This window comes from Urocampus carinirostris, chromosome 9 (genome assembly GCF_059441175.1).
Source record: "Urocampus carinirostris isolate Australia breed hairy pipefish chromosome 9, RoL_Ucar_1.0, whole genome shotgun sequence".
Classification (NCBI taxonomy): Eukaryota; Metazoa; Chordata; class Actinopteri; order Syngnathiformes; family Syngnathidae; genus Urocampus; species Urocampus carinirostris.
In genome coordinates, this window is record NC_142357.1 from 26,550,211 (window position 1) to 26,568,072 (window position 17,862).

Genomic DNA, 17,862 nt, shown 5'->3' on the forward strand with positions numbered 1-17,862 from the left:
ATGTGCATTGCAGCTGTTGTAAAGTCATAACTGTTGAAGTATTTTCAAATATTTGAAAAATCCTCAAAATACTATTTATTTTTTTGAATGTCAAATTATCTAGGGTGACAAATTGTTTTATGTTCACATGTTTATCAGCACCAAGGGTATAAAAATGACATTTTGTTCAGACTTTTCTGGAAATAAAACAGATAAACTGAGTAAGAAGTCAAGAAAATAACCTTACTAAAATTACTAAAATTGTTTACATTGCAAGAACAAGGTTTCCCAAAAGTCTATATTTGAAAAATACTTTTATGTTTAAATATTGGGTATAAGAGCATAGTTATTGTACTGGATTTAAAAGAAGTTGAAAATGTTGTGTACAGAGAAGTAAAAAATATGGCTTTTAAGGTTATGGTGTTACACATGGGTCTGGATTGTAAATTATTTATAAAACGTATTTATTTTTGCACTTGATTGTTGAAGTGTTAATGTTAATTTATTTGAAAAATGTTAGGTACCTTCTAATAAAAATTGCAGAACTAGGTCTGATTTTTTTTCTTTACTTTATGGTCAATTAGCAAAAATGAAATGAAACATTTAGCATTAACATTTACACTCCTCCACCATTAAGTCATACAACCTTAAGTGATTTGAAAAAAAAGTGTGCTTGGGGTAGTCTAAGTGATTCGAATCTAATATACTACGGGACAGAATAAGCTCAGATGTTCTTGAAGGCTTTTCCTGATAACGTGTCAGAATTTTCTAAGGCACTCAACACACAATAAAATTCAGTGAAGTCACCATTGAATGTTTATATTAGATTATAAATATATAGTGTCTGAAACTCATGACAAAAAGTTACAGGACACCAGGCAGACAACTCTGAAAAGTTGCCTACCCAGCCATAAAGTTGCCTGCCCCATTTTTCACAACTTGAAACACAAAAAGACTAATCGCAAAAAAACACATTGTTGCAAATGGTTAAGGATAGATTATCAGAATATGTAACAGAACAACACTTTAAATTTAAGTTTATCGTAAATCTACTTATAACATTCATTTCATGTATATGACATCGCTGTTTTCCATCTGCCATCAGTATGTACCTGTGTTTACTCATCTTCATTCATGCAATTTTTGCGTTGCAACGTCTGCTACAAGCAACGTGAACTCCTCTTTCCACGATGTTTTTAATGTACGTTTACGTTTTGGAGCGTCATCAATTTTGTTAGCCTCTTTTGAATATTTCTTCTGGGGCTGAGGTTTTAGCTTGATTCCTGACCACTTATCTTATCTGTTCTCTGTGCATGTACTTTGGAAAACTATATGCAAATGCACGGTCGGGACGCTCTGGAAAGTCCGGAAGCACGGAGTTATTCGGTGCAGGCTTCTGATTGGCTGCCGAGTATGCAAATTGCAAAACGAACCAAAATTCTGACATTTCCAAACCTAATGAAAATTTCGAAATCAGAATAAAGCAAACGTTTGATTTGATATATCAAAAAATAAATAATAATAAAAAAAATTGTTTTCCCTTGAAAAAGTTGTCGGCCACCGGGGCAGAGACGTTATTTCAGACACTGATATATATAATATACATTTAGTTTCAAAATGGGAATGTGAATTTATATGTGTATATTTACCTCTTAATATATAGTTTGCGCGCACGCAAACGCACGCACGCACACAAAAATAATAATAACAGATTTCATCCATGTCAACATTAAGTGTTCTATACAGTCAAATGAAAATGAGCCACAAGGATGTGAGGTAAACGTGTAAAATAATTTAATAAATAAAATATCCAGAGTGAATGTAAACACTTGACATATATCATTAATACGAAAGCTTACTTTGCCTCCACTATGAAACACACAAACGTGAAATTAACATGACCTTTCACAGAGCCTCATTCAAGTGAATTATACTAAGGCATACAGTTAAATATTTTATGGTGCATCTCAATATTACAGATGTAACTTTTTAAAATAAAAAGATATACAAGTGGCACGAATGAGAGCTGGCTGGCATGCAGGCTCCCAGGTTCTGACCCACGAAAGAATACGAGAAAAGCTCACTTCAGCCTAAATCACGACTTCATCCCCCTTTAAAAAAGAAATGTGGGCTTTTTTCGTGTAAATCAACACGCTTCCATCACTGTAACAATTGCTGTCTGGCTTCACCACAGCGGTGTAAAAACAACTAGCTGAGCATATTGATCGAGGAGAATATTCACATTTTATCCACATGTTTAACTGGAAATGTGAATTTGAGCGCGCAGCAATATCAATTTTTTGCAGTATATGAGCAGTACTGGTCCGAATGTATTTTACAGTCCGACAGATTCCTTTCCCACACAAAACAGGGTTTGAAATGAGCAGGACCAAAAATAATTTGAAGAAATATGTATAACTGCTGCAGAAAAATACAGTATTTTACATCCTATAAGGCGCAACCAAAACCCCCAAATTAGCCAGAACTTTGAACGTGTGCTTTATAATCTGGTAACATTAAAAATAATTACCATCGTTGTGTAATTATTAATTACCGGCTAATTACTGCTGACCACAATTGGATAACTATGATGACAACAGGGATCAATCCAGATAACAAAAGCAAGACCGCAGAATCCTAACAACCAGGCCGCTGGGGACGTTGATGGTGGTTCATAAGTGCATAACATTAATTGCAACGTGAACAGATCCCAGATTGCGGTGGGGAGGGCGCCGTAAATCCACTAAACCACTAGATGACTAAACAAGACCATACAGACAAAACATGACAGGCATTAGGTCTTATCTCATTATCACACTGTTTTTAGTCACAGTACCAGATATGTGAGGGTAGAAATGATATTCCACACCCAGCAGTGGAGAAAGGCAGGAACCAAGTCCTGATGATCCAGGAGGGTGAACGAAGCTTGGAGGAGGAAGGTCGCAGGGCAAAAGCAGAGGAGAGCTTCCCAGGGAGCATGGAACAAATGGGACCTACCTAAGAGGAATATCACATGGAGAGATCTATGGTTCCGCATCTCTTTCCTGCTAAGATCAGTTTAGGACATACTGTAGACACCATCGAACGTGAAAAAGTGGGACTTAAAAGAGGACCCTTTGTGGAGAAAAGGGCACCATGGCACACACCATCTCAGGGTGTGAAGTATCACTCACCCAAGGAAGATACAGGTGGCGCAACGATAAGGTTCTCATGACACCTTAGAGCAGGAGTGATGCAAGAAACGGCAACCACACGAGAAAACAATGCCATTTATTAAATTTGTTCGAGAAGGACAAACCACTAATAACCTGCTAGAAAAGTCCTGATCATGGTAAATGAAGGCAGACCTTGGGGGAAGACTGCTATTACTCTAGGTTTTCCAGACGACCCAAAGGCCAGATGTGGTCTGAAGAGGCAAAGAAGATCATCCTGATATAACTGACAGTCACATGGAAAGATGGTTGTGAGCAGGCGTGCGAAAGAAAGATAGCCATCTACCAGGAGCGCCTGCATGATTGCAGGCGGAAAGGATGGCAGGCTTGGTCGTTCCAGGTCGAAGTCGGATGTAGAGGATTCCCTGCCCAGTCAGTGTGGAAGATTCTCAGACCATGGGAGTGACAGGAAGGGAGAAAAAGATAGCAGCTCGCAGGATGGGGGAAGCAATAGAAAGAGCCTATTGCAAGTTATGAAGCAGGAGGGAGGAGCTTAGCTAAAAGCCAGGAGGAGCAGCTGGGCAGTGATTTGGCCGCTGCCACTTGCGGGCCAGCAGTGCCAGCAATGGGAGGGTGTCGTGGTTCAGGGTCGAAGCACCTTAAGATCTTGCTAAACACCTGATAAAGTCAAATCCTCCAGGCTAAAGATACATTCACCAAAAGTCAAGTCAAGTCATTTTTATTTGTATAGCCCTAAATCACGAAGAGTCTCAAAGGGCTTCACAGATTATTACACTATATTACACAGACTATTTTTCAGCCGACGAGAAGAGTAGGTTATTCATATGCTATGGAGTAGAAGTGAGTTTTAAGTTTAGATTTAAACATTTCCACTGAGGTTGAAGATCGGATCTCAGGTGAATAAAGTATGGGCATCTTCGGATGTATCGACAACTTTCACTGTTCTTCAGCTCAAACTAAGCATTGTAAATGGCTAACGTTTTAAATACGTACAGCCATGCATTTATTTCAATATTTCAGGGGACTGAATTACTTCCCACAATGCCTTTTCACGTCACTCAGTTCATAATCTCAAGCGCTCTGTAAAGACTTTGCGAGTTAGTTGTACCACAAACCGGTTTGATGTCTGACAATACTCTTGCGGCCCGGCCCAATAATAACATTAAAAAATTGGTACGGTGACTAAAAATAGTGTGATAATGAAATTAGACCTAATGCCTTTTCTTGTATCTGTGGCTTTATTGGTTTAGTGGATAGCAATCTGGGTTTGATTCCTGTTGCACCCAATGTTATGCAATTGTTATCAGTTATACATTCTGACTGATCAGTAAACAAATAAAGCATCTATCTATCTATCTATCTAACCCCCACAGTTGTTTTTATTCCATGTGAATTATAGTCCAGTGCGCCTTATATGATAAAAATATATCATTAGAACGTTTTTTGGGGGTGCGCCTAATAGTCCTGTATGCCTTATACTGCAGAAAATATGGAACATCATTCTGCTCTGATTCTAAAACAGTCCTGATTTTCGTTTTATTTAAGGCAGAGCGAACATGAAGTGGGGCCACTGCTGCTGAAATGCATTTCAAATTTACAGTGACGCTGAGGAATCTGTAATACTCCCAATTGGTAGGTAACAGCTAAGTCACATTTAACCTGTCTCGGCTTTACAGTGTATGCAGACCTTTTAAGTAAAGATCATCAGTATTTCTTCACCTAAAGTCGCCCATGTCTTCACTGGAGAGGAGAGTCTGCAGTTGCTTCGGCTTTCGCAGACCTTTTCCTGTGAAGAGGCAAGACCAGATAAGAGTTAACACGCTAAGAGGAAGGCTGCTTTTCAGAATGGGAGATTCAAACCTGATATCAGCACAAACCTTTCACTGTACAACCTAGAGATTAGCAAAGTAACCAAATTGAAGGCCATTATTTAATATTAATGTGGGTTCGGGGACTATTATCTCGTATTTTACAGTTCACGGATCCCTTAACCACCATTAGTAGGGGAAGGCTCCTAAACTGACTCAGATACAGCACCATCATCATTTGGTCGCTGCTGTTTTTCGGTGTAAAGCTCATCCTGCATTTCAGAAATAAGACAGATCTTAGCATTGACATACAATGCACATTGAATCACTCGTGACTTTCATTTTCCTTGAAAAACAAACTTTGAGGCAATGATGTCACGTCCTTTGCTTTTGCGACATGTTAAAGGCTCAAAGGCTGCTTGTCTGGTAATGGACTTTGCATTTCTATCTATATGGTTGGTTGGATCCCTTTAACCACTAGGGTGGTAGGAGCACGATTTCCTGTAGTGTGCCTTGAGCAAGTACAGCCTGTTGGTGCCAACCTTTCGAGTCCTTTGCTAACCATCGAGCATTAAGAAAAGAATGAAGCCCTGGTTGGGGGTTTGCCATTGTTCAAATTCAGGAGTAGGTGATTTGAGCAGTTGGTGCAGAATAGAAACCATACCTCTGTGGTGTGGCTTTGAAACTAAATCCCCCTAGTAGGAGGTTGATAGAGTCACCAAACTTTCATTCCCCTTCACTTTTCCCAACCTGACAAAGAACATTAAGCCCACAGCACAAGGGGTGATAGCTGTGCCACGCAACCCTTCACCAGCAGAGAGATTCGACAGCATACACTAGTTTAGCCCCTCCGCATCATATGCATCGATATCAGTCATTCTTAACTATCCTTCGCCATTCACATCTATCCCTAGCACACACTCTTGCATCCATTTGATTAACCAACCTCACACCCAGAGCGTGTTTTACCCCATCCATCCAACCATATTTGGACCTTCCTCTCATTCCATTTCCCACTACTTCTGCACTACAAACTAGTAAAAATGGCTTTCATCCCGAGTTTCACTTACCCATACTATGAACTCTACGAATATACAACACTATGAGTGTTAAAAATACGTATTACCCAAAAATGGATTTAAAAAAAAATTGCATTCATTTAGTGTTTTGTTTTTTAACAGCAAACCCAATTTGCCGTGTGATCCATGTAAAGTAGCACAAATCAGCTCACAGGGGGGGAAAAAAAAAAAAAAGGGGGGGGGGGTTCTGTGCTAAAGACAAATTAATAATTTTACTCTTGACCAAAATATTGCGCTCTCGGGTTAACCACTTTTCAAGGGTGTGCAACATGTATTAAATTTGATAATTCTTACTTTTGTATAATTTACACACTATGGAACAGGGGTCACTAACCTTTTGAAGCAGGTAGATAGTTTTTTGCTACGCATTAGCGCAACAGGCTACCAGTTTGTTATGCGTTTATTAAATAACATTCCGTTATTACTATGTTGTTAATATGTTACTATTATGTTATTAACAGTTTATTATTTCAAGTAGTGCTAAAAGAGGCATGTCATTCACTAAAACATTAATCTGAGGGGACGGAGTGATTTACATGTAAAAATTATTGGCTAATTTTGAAAATCATTTTAGAGTTAATTATATATTTGGAGAAACTAATCGTATCGAGGATTTTTTGTGCCATTTAGAAATGTAAATGGTTTGCATTTATATAGCGCTTTACAAGTCAATAAAGACCTCCCAAAGAGATTTACAATGTGCTTCACACTTTTCCCTTTTACACACTAATTAACCAATAGCAATGTTATCCATGCATAGTAACTACCTGCTATCGGGGTCATTCGAAATTTGGCGTCTTGCCCAAGGACACTTCGGCACTATGACATCAAACATGGAGGAGCCTGCGACTTCTTGATCCAAAGACGAGCGCTCTACCTCCTGAGCAAATGCCGCCCTATCAAATCTTATACCCAACCGGTCCACGGGCTACTTAGGTTCTCTCTACTATAAGGTTTTGTTATTACTAATACACTAAAACACTCGGCCCGCCCTTTAAAAACTGTAAACATCCAAAAAAAGAACAGTAATTACTAGTTTAAATCTAAAATAACTTTTCAACTGTGCTCAGCATATTGATTACCTGCGACCAGTCTTGGGCCGGCCACTCTTGCTACTTTTCGAGGTTTTGGGCCTCTCTAGCTTCATCAGTGACTGTTGCATGCTCTCCTCCGTATAAGCCATATACACATATGAGAGGTCCACCTCAAAAGGCTATGGAATGACAAAGTCCAGCTCAGTGATAGGAATAAACTGGGCAATATTTTAATATTTTTCAACTTCAGCAGGACAAGCATGTCAGAAAGACTTACATCTTTTTCTTTTTTGCCTGGTGCAGGTGTCTGTTTTCTCATATTGTTGCCAGTGAAGGCCACACATTTCTGACAAAAAGAAGCAAAATTATAGACAATACATTTCTTTAAACCCAATAATCTTTTACTTCTGGTGATTGTTAGCTAAGTACTAAAAATGTTAATAGTGAATACAATTACCAGCTGCCATTCTCCAATGTCTTCATTCCAGTGCACATAGTTCTCAATCATCTCCTAAGGAGACAAAAGAAAAACCATAAAAGCTACATCTACATTGTAGTTGTGGACATATACTGTATACATTACAACATCAAAAATCAATTCCTGTTGATGACCTAAACCAGGGGTGTCAAATTAATTGCAGCTTAGGGGCCACATGGTAGAAAGAAAACCCTCTGACAGGCGTCAGATTAAATCCATCGGCGGGTCTGGACCGGCCCACAGTCTATATATGTTTTGGCACCATTGACCTAAACCATACAAATATAATATAGACAATGCACTTTCACGTTATTCACGTTACATTGGGTATTTATGTATTATATTCCTTTTACTTTTTTATTGTTTTATTTTCAACACAAGGATAGTGCTGGAAGTGTGAATTTCCCTACGGGGATGAATAAAGTATCTGTCTATCACTTATAGAAGCAGGTTAATTTTGTGAGGTTTCAACCCAATTGAAATGTAACTGCAGACCTGGTATTCTTGAGGAATAAAATTGTCTATGATCAGCATTTGGAGTCGCAGTTCCCGGCTCAGCTGGCGAATGTTCTCCAGGAGGCCCTCAATCTCTCGGTGATGCTCTTTCTGCAGGTCTGCCAACTAATAAACAAAACGGGCACATAGAGTGCTTTGACTTTGTATGTCCGACAGTGTTCAACTTTCAAGAAGACAAGCGCCATCCTTGGTTAGCATATGTTAACTCAACATCTAATTAAACTACAGCTGAACATGCAGAACCGCCAAAGTCACTTACCTCAGATTTGGCAGCAATTAGCATGGTAAACACTTTTTTTAGTTTCTTGGTCTTCCCTTGGGCCTCCTCTTGGAGACTTGTGTATTTCTCCTCTATGTCCAAGCGTTCTTGCTGTTTTTACACACAAATCCAAGCAGATAGTACATTAAGTACATTTGCATGGGGTACGTTGTACAGCAGGAAGGAAAAGACTGACAAGTAGGACTAGTATTTTTTTTTCATTGTGCAATGTTGATATATATTATCATTTATTTTTGGGGCAATCGTTTAGGGGGCGGGGAGGATGATAGGCTGACAACTTGGCATTGGATCAAAAAAATGATAGGTTTCCTACGTTGCATCCGTAAAAAAACTTCCGGCTGCAGTTTAGAAAAGAATACAGTGCCGTTAAGACATCAGCACTTTTTTTGAATGTCCCTGGAAAATGTCAACTACCTATCGTCACTTTTTCCATGTTCATTTGATTTAAAAGAGGAAAATTAGGGAAAAAAAGCTGCCTGTTATTATCTCAGTAATCTTGTATCATTTCTTTTTAAAAAGGAACTCTCCAAAAACAAACCATTTCAAACGGAGAGCAAAGGGGCAGGTGCTCAACCACCACCAAGTAATGTGTACATCAGGTGTCTCCATCAGGGTGCCTACGAGCAATACGGTGCCCACAGGCCTATTCTGAAAATGGCTCACCAGTTTTGGGACATTGTGATTTTCTAATAAGTTAGTGACTGAGTCTATTTGACTATACGTCAAACAATTAACTGATCAAGAACGTGATCAGTTGTTATTCCAGAAATGCATAGAAAACTGGGTGCACTTTGAGCTAATTAGTCACAAATTATAGCTTTCAGTTTGAAAAAGGGTGGAGATCCTTGGTCTACCTGTACTTAAGAATGAATCCTTTAGATCACTCAATACCATATTAATGTGTTAATCGGAATATTTCTAGAAAATGCATTTACCTCCTTCTCCTCCAGTTCTTTGCAAAGGCGCTCCGCCCTTCGGCGGCGCTCTTCCAATTCACTGTTGGACTCCTCAAGGAGCTTCTCCTGCTCCTCAGCCTTTGCTAGGAGGTCAACACCCCCCACAATTACTTTTTTCTCTAAGGCTGACAACTTCTCCCGCAGAAGATGGTGCTCCTGCCTATAGGTAAAAATGTGTAAGTATGAGATTAAAAACGTGATAGAATACAATTAAATCTGACGGAAAAGACAGGATACTATTTTATGTAGTCCTCTTACTGAATACACGGGTAAAGCTTGCAGTTGACAGAAATAGGCTCCAACAACAAGGTCTCTTAAACTGTTGTGTTAGGAGTGCAGTTAACAAAAACACTATCTTGATTACCTCTTAACCGTATGTACTTTATGAAAAACATATTTCAGTAAAATTGATTTAAGGTGATGTAAAGAAAGAAGTGTTATCCTTCCGGCTCACTCACTGAGCTTTGAGGAGATCCTTTTCCCTCTTTTCCAGTTCAGCTTTTGCTTTGTTTCTCTCCTCTTCCTCCATATCCAACTTAGCCTCGAGGGCTTTTTTCTCTTCTTCAATCCTTGCCTGCATTTCCACCATCTTCTCAGGTGAAACCTTCTTTTTGCCTGAAAAACCAATAGGGCTAATGTTAAATGATATTTTGCTGGATCTTATAATTTAGTGGCTCCATGGCTATGAAAATAGACAATACAGAAGAAGGACATGATGCTCGGACAGAAATAACGCAACACCGGTGAATTAACAACTACATGAAAAAAATACCGGAAATATATGTAGCCCACGCTTTCTGTACATAAAAGAGAACCATCACCACAGGATAAAAAAAATCATGAACACTATTACACCGACCTCTTTCTTCTTGAGGAAACAAGAGTTGGAAATAGAAAATGGCAGACGGAAGAGAAAGAGAAAGAACACATGATTGTTAGACACAAATACTACTACAGCAAAGACAAAGACCACATAATTAAACAAATGAAACAAGATGGTGAATGTCTGAAAGAGTGTATGTGTAATGCCAAGCTGGGTCATGATCTGTATAAGGGAAGAATATAAATAGAAATCATTGAGTGATTATGTCATTTGTCACAAATAATTGTGGTCATCTGTTAAAGACAAATCCTCAGAACATTGAAAAGAGATTGGATATGTGTTGTTGGCAAGTTAACTGCTAGCAGCAGAACTTAGTCTACTGTAGTGCATTACATAAAAATAGTGTGAGCCGTCTTAAAAATATCCTGACATCTCTTGTAAATTAAGTACTGAATAGATCTCAATTTGTAGAGCAGAAAAAAAACTACTGATAAATATGATTTAGACAAGGATTTATAAAATATATTAAATTGTTAAATATATTCCAAAATTGTTACCTCTTCGTCTCTTTCGTCCTTGTCCAGCATCCCCACCATCTTCGTCCCCTTCATCCAGTTCATCAGAACCGCTACCCTCTGAGCCAGACATCTCCTCACCTGACGAAGCATTATTGAAAATCGTAAGTTTATAATTCAAATACTTTATCATTTCTGTGGTCTGTGTAAAATTACCTTCCTCTAGTTTCTTCTTGAGATCTTCAATTTCCTTCTGAAATTTACGCAGCAGAGCTTCCTTAGGGTCCTCGTTGATTCTGGCTTTGTTTTTGATGTTTTTGGCTCTGTTGGCATAGCGCAGGGTACTGATGGTCTCGTCGTAGTTGTAGTCCGCGGGACCTATGTTTGCACACTGGTTGGCAACAAGTAAGATTGTCAACTTGCAAGAAGTGTCACCAACTTTTGTTAATTGACTTTCTGGAGTGTGTGGTAACAACAAACTCAGAATTTGGCATGGGCCATTATTAGACTCTGATCCTATGATAACATTGAGCAGAAAACAATTTAAAAAAAAAACATACATATTTCTTTATTTGAAGATATAAGTTACTGTCCGTGTATTGTTTGGCCCATGTCTACTTAGGACCTTACCATCAAGGTCTTCGAGTTCCCTCCGAGCGAATCTTGCAACAGGCGGGTAAGTTTGGAATTTCTGTAGGGCACGTGGGTGCTCTTGCCATCCACTAGGGCAGAGATGACATTTCCCAGAGTAGATAGCGAGAGATTGATCTTTGTTGCTTCTTTGAGCCTCTGGCCTGTGGCTCCAGTTTTTCCCTGTCTTTCTGAACCCTTTAAAAGGATGTGTAGAGATAACAATAGTAAGTAAGAGGCCATTCTCACAGTCAATATAATACGATTTTATTTTCCATATGTTAAAGCAAAACATATACACAATTATACTGTTGTTTTTCATCATTTAAGGTGATATACAATAGGTAATGTTTTACATACGGCGAGATCCACTAAATGAAGTTTTCCCATGCGCATATGTTGATTTCCATCTACACCCTTTTCGCTGCACTCGATGGTAATAGTGAAGATGGCATGTGATCTTGAGCTGTGTTCATTCATGTTTGTGGCACCGACAGAGCCTATTGAGAAGAAAACCAAGTTTGAGTAGTTCGATTGGGACGATAATAATGCAGCACACAAATCCAATTAAAAAAAAAAAAAAGAGATAAAAGATTATTGCTGTACAAAATAAAAGCATGTTAATAAAGTTAATTTCCTGTCCTATTCAAGTTCATTATTTAGGTGATTTCATTTTGCAACATCAGTTCCTGGAAAAATCTTTACATAAGAATAACCAAACATGCTTTAATATGAAGCTTGTTGAGTTTCTTCTTACGATTTTTGTTGCCCAAAGTCATGATCCGGTCCATGTCATCAGCATTGTTCGCCACATACCCAGAAAGATCTTTGATATACACGCCAACATCAGGCCTTTCTTTAACCTATTATGAAAACAAACAAAAAAACACAATCATTGTGATTACCAATAATTATATTTTATCGTCATAAAAAACGTGAAAGTATCATAAGACATTTTATTTATGTATGATACCTCTAGTCTCTGCGTCTGGTCCTTGGCCAGAAGGTCACGCACTTCTTCATTATAAATCTCAAGGTATGACACATGAACGAGAAACCTGTAGATGGATGTACATGTTGATATGTACCATGCAAAAATGACAGCTTTCAGGTTTATATTGTGTAATAATAATAGCTTACTTATACAGACAACCAAAATGTTTGTGTACCTAGTGTCTCCCTCCGCCTTGGCAATGTGACCAAATATATGGGCAAAAGAGTTAGGAATTATCCCTCTGAGCTCTGGTACTGCTCGCACACCTTCCATGGTGAAGGTCTTTCCAGTTCCAGTTTGTCCATAGGCAAAGATGGTACCTGAATTGGACAGAAATAGTAACACGATGAAATCAAAGACACAACAAAATATATATACACATAAAATGGATTTCACAACAAATGAGGAGAGATGCAAAATGCTGCAGCAAAGCTTTTGACTAGGACCAAAAAAAGTTTAATCATAATACCCAGATTCTAGCTGACCTGCAGTGGCTCCCGGACAATCTAAGATGTGATTTAAAATTTCTGTTAAACAGACTTTCCCCCTTGTATCTTTCTGATTTAATGCCCCCGATGTACCTGCTTGAAGCCTTCATTCGGAAAAGTCGGGTGTAGTAGTGATTCCAAGAGCCAAGAAAAATTTTAAGTTTTAGTGTTCCCAGTTGATGCTAAATCTATGCTTAAGACACAATTATATTAGCTACAGTAGCTTATGAGTGATGTTGACCGCATACTTTTGTTTTCCTGTTCTTAAAGTAGAAGGACGAGGATGCATCCTGATCAATCTTACCGGCACTTGTTCTAATGTACGCCATCATCTAGGACCGGCTGCATCGGTCAAGATTTTGGGGCAGGGAGCTGTCAACTGGACATTCTGTTATTACCTATTCATAAAGCCCCAACAACAACCATTAAAACCTGGTCATCCTGGAGGGGGATTACCCAGTGTGCCACCCCTTCTCAAAGTTTCTTAATTTTCCTCATGCTGAGATTTTTTCTTTTTTCTTTGCCCTAATGTAAGTTTCATGGGATGTTGTAATGGTGCTCTCTAGATTAAGGGCTACACTAATGAATAAATATAACTTGACGATAGGTTGATACTCCCGTTGATTGTAGTTTGATGAGGAGAGCATTTAGTTTAGCGTTAGACGGCAGTTTTTGTGACATCAGCGACAGGGTCTAGTGAACAGAAAGAACCCAACGCAAATCAATAGATCAAATTACAGTGATTTTTAACTTCATTATACCATTGTATCCTGCGAGCACAGAGTCTACGATAGGCCTGGCCGTGAGATTGTAGACATCCAGTTGTTTGCTTTCTGGTCCAAACACCGTGTCGAAGGTGAACGTTTTGGGCGGTTCCTGCTGTGTCTCCAGCTTGCTGACCGTGATTGTGCCGCGGTTCTCGTCCACGGCCACGGCCTGCTTGTGGCACATCGCCGTCTCTTTCTGGTTGAGCGGGCGACATCTCACCACCACCTTGACGTTATCACTCACCTCCGGTTTATCAAGCTTATTGCTCTGAAAGACATCACGGTCATTTATTGCAGGACGCACAACTGCAATTAAAAACTGACATCGGTAACATTTAGTAATGATTTATTGATAATCCGCAAGAGTAGCTTGGTTCGATTAGATGTCGCTTGGTTGCTAAGGATGACGATACAAACATTACAGCACCCTTTCACAATGGCAGAAGAGAATAAAAAGCATTCTAGGTGGTTCTACTCATTTCTAAAACAGACAATACGCGAGAAAACGCAGTAGGTGAATATTGCCGAATTCGTGTAGTCATGTAAACAGAGGAAGCTAATAAGCTAACCGGTTAGCATCACATCACCGGGATATGAGGGAGGAACCTTGGGCGAACAAAACACGAAAAACTGACAGGCGCAGCCACTCACCGGCATAGTGAAGCAACAGAAACGCGGTTTTGAGTATATGTGCGATTCAAATAATTGGTATATTTATGCTCCTTGGACATTAGAGTGGTTATTTGAGGGATTTGCGAGCCGACGCTGAGTCCATAACATCACGCTCACGTTCGTCCACTGGCTGATGCTGACTGCGCATGCGTCGTGAGATGTAGGGCGATTTAAATGGAAATTCATCCGGACTGCTATAACACGTTAGGAATTGATTATTTTATTCTGAAATTTGAACAAAATTGCTAATATGCTTAGTATTGTTAGTTTTTTACACGGTAAACTGACGCAGAGGACACAATAGATTTATTAGTCCAGTGGTAAGCCTTGCTATTTAACCCTCGTGGCATGCATTTGTTTTGGTGACAATGTATGCCTGTGTACATTTTTTGGACGTGAACTTAAAGTGTGATTACTTAACCATTTAAGAATATTTCTGAACTTCCAACCCCTTAAAATATTCAGTGGCATCAGACATATCGATGCATATAGTTTTACATTTATTTATCTCTCCCCCAGCCCTTTGGGATATTACACATTGTGAGAGAAACTATAAATAAAACTACCAGAACTGTTTAGACAAGTCAAGTTTATTTGTATAGCTCTTAACCACAATGAGACTCAAAGGGCTGCACAGACCACAGATTATTGCAAACCACAGACTATTATTACACCATCCCCTAATCTAAAAACCTACACGAGGGCAAGGAAAAACTCAAAAACCTCAACATGAGGAAAATGAAGAAACCTTAAGAAGGGACTGCACAAGAGGTAATCCCCCCTTCCAGGATGACCAGGCCAAATGGATGTTGCAATAACAAATAATACACAGATATTGTCAACAGGAAATATAGGTCATTCATAAGCGAGAGAATAGAAGTGTGTTTTAAGCCTTGATTTAAAAACAGTTCCACTGAAGTTGCAGATCGAAACTCAGGGGGAAGTGTATCCCACAGCACCGGGGCCCGAATGGAGAACGCTCTTGAACGTGCGGTTCTCTTCTTGGCTCTTGGGATCACTAGTGGACCAGCATTTCCAGAGCGAAGGCTCCGGACCAGAACATGGAGGGAAATTAAATCTGAAAGATATGAGGGACCAAGTCCAAGCACAATTACATACCATTTTTAGGTGAATATTTCCTATTGCCTAATTAGAGCTTTGAAATAGTCAAAAAGCGGTAACAATATTTTTTCCGATACCTGCCAATTTTTTTTTACAATTGCAGTTTTCCCTAAAACCTTGCACAATGCATGTCAAAGTACATTATTTGGACGTGAATTTAAAGTGTGATAATTCAACCATGTAAGAATATTTTTGGACTTACAACCCCTCAAAATGTTCAGTGGCATCAGACCTAGCCATCCACATCGTTTTACACTTATCTATTCATCCCCCTTGAACCTTAGGACAGTACAAACCCTAAACATGATTCTAAAGACAACTAACTGAACTGTATATACATATACATACAGTTTTAGGTGAATATTCCATATGACCTATATAGAGTTTCGTATAAGTCAAAAAGTGGTCACATTTATTTTTCAATACATGCCATTTTTTTGACAATAGCAGTTTCCCTATAAACCTCGCACATTGCATGTCAGTGTACACTATTTGAATGTGACCTTGAAATGTTATAACTCAGTGATCTATGAATATTTGTCATTTCAAGTTTCAAACCACTCAAAATGTTAACTACAATCACACATATATATACATATGTATATTATGTTATTTATTGCCCCTCTAAACTTGAAGACGGACATTGTTGCAGCAAACATCTGACGACCCAGTTCCTTTTCCCACAAGCTCTTTGTAGACTCGTCTTTTGACCTGTACATTCCAGCTAAAATGAGAAAACCTAAGTATGCACAGAGTTGCTGTGCGGTGTGCATGGTCCTGCGCGTTATCGTTCTCTCCCCCTGTAAATTAGTCGTTGTGACTATGTGGACAATAATTTTCTTGGTAAAAAATAAATGAAATTGGGTGACAGGGCTACTGATGTGGGCAATGACATACAAAGTTGGCCCAGGGTCCGGCAGTGTCTGGGGCTCAAAGGAACGAGCCACTTTGTGTCGTGGAGACCACATTTTATTCATTTTTGGAATCGCCAAATGTTTTGTTCATTCACGTCTTCTTCCACATCATCTTGCACATTCCCGTCACCCAGAGCCTTCTCCATGTCCTCTTCTTCCACATCATCACCCGGTTCATTGTCATCAGAAACCTATTGCCTCAGTCCCCCTTCTGCCAAGCAATCAGTTCAAATTCCTCATGGGAATAGTGCGAGGTGTCAAGAGGAACAAAATCTTCCCTCTATAACCAAGGGGAGTGCTTCATCAGCTAGGTATTTCCTGTCCATCCGGTCCAAGTCAGTGTTGGGAGGCAATAGTTGCTGGGTTGAGTTGACCTTTTATATACATTTTGCCAAAGAAGTCACAATCCCCTCGGATTCAAACAGCTGACCAATAATAGTTGAGAGTCGAACAAGTTTTTATTTGAATTGCTTACCTTATTCACGGGAATCATTCAGACGTTTCTTTACCACCAATCAATCAGTTGAAGCAGCACAGGGTGAAAACGTCCACAAGAGCTTTGGCTGTGCCAAGAGGCACACACACACAGTTCAAGTTCACAACACTTGATTTTGCAACAAAATAGATAGCAGAAACATCTGCAAAGCACTGCAAAAGAGTTGTTGCACGTGTGAAGCACCACGGTGTGCAATACCAGCGTCATGGGGGCTGCAGTCAGTGGTTTGCAGGCAAAATTATTATCATAATTCTCAATGTATTTGGGACTTTGGAGACACTCAACGAAAGTCTTTGATTTGCACTAAAGAGAAAAATACAAAAATCTTGGGAATGCATTTAAATACACCAGGTTTGTTATAAGTCAAATATTATGAATTATATTGGATGTCTATACGTCTAAATAATGTTAATAGCACACTTTGTGTGTAATATGTGGTTGGCTCCTAAATGCAATAACATATAAATCACAGCACATTGCCATTTTGAACATCCACATGTTGTAACAATCCGTGGGAAATTTGAGCTCCCAAATGAAAATGTACATAAGTAACTGCATGCTACGAGGGATAAGTATATGGATACTATTTACAATGAGAAGTAATAAATTTATGGTACTATTGTTTTTCTGTTTGTTTTCTTAGTTTCTTTACTTGCTGATGTTGTTGTATCTGTCTGTGTAGTGGATTGGTTTATTCGTTTGTTTCTTTTATATTAGACTCTCACCCTGGATGCTGTATTACTATTGTATGAGCTCAAATACTTCTATGTTTGTATTCCTGGTGATGAAATGTCTAAAAAAAAACAAAGAAATACAAAAAAATAAGGGCCTGTATTTTCATTATACAAGTGCAAGTAAAACCCATTAAAAATATTAAAATGAGCAAATATTAAAACGTAAAAAAAAAGCCAACAACAATAATGATATATAATAAATGTGTGCATTTACATTGTAGCAGTTTTACATTCTCGTGGACGCTTTGGATGGTAATTCAGGGTGATTATGGCTGTCAAGAAGCTGTTCCTTTGCTGTTTTCACCAAAAAATATATATATAAATATTTGGAACTGTTTTTGTGTTCTTAATTTTTGCATTGCTTTCATGAGCAGGGCATTGCTAAAGTAAAACCCTTCAAAAAC

At 38.9% G+C, this 17,862-nt stretch overlaps 1 protein-coding gene across 1 annotated transcript; it reads right to left on the reverse strand.

Annotated features, from left to right (window-relative positions):
- Window positions 1–1,751: 1,751 nt before the first annotated feature.
- Window positions 1,752–14,323, reverse strand: kif3a (kinesin family member 3A). The gene is made up of 17 exons (XM_088343370.1): window positions 14,172–14,323; window positions 13,515–13,788; window positions 12,441–12,585; window positions 12,245–12,329; window positions 12,029–12,134; window positions 11,632–11,771; window positions 11,272–11,469; window positions 10,858–11,032; window positions 10,684–10,782; window positions 9,762–9,918; window positions 9,283–9,463; window positions 8,327–8,437; window positions 8,047–8,172; window positions 7,531–7,584; window positions 7,351–7,419; window positions 7,122–7,252; window positions 1,752–4,938 (listed from the first exon to the last, which is right to left on the reverse strand). The coding sequence occupies exons 1-17, from the start codon at window positions 14,175–14,177 to the stop codon at window positions 4,890–4,892; spliced, it is 2,106 nt and encodes a 701-aa protein (XP_088199496.1). The 5' UTR covers window positions 14,178–14,323; the 3' UTR covers window positions 1,752–4,889.
- Window positions 14,324–17,862: the final 3,539 nt, after the last annotated feature.

Bases quoted from the DNA above. Each gene is read 5' to 3' on its own strand.
- kif3a (XM_088343370.1), bottom strand. The intron at 9,919-10,683 runs GTAACAATTTTG...TTGGTTTTTCAG, and splicing joins AGGACGAAAGAGACGAAGAG to GCAAAAAGAAGGTTTCACCT. The intron at 7,253-7,350 runs GTAAGTCTTTCT...GTCATTCCATAG, and splicing joins CAGGCAAAAAAGAAAAAGAT to CCTTTTGAGGTGGACCTCTC.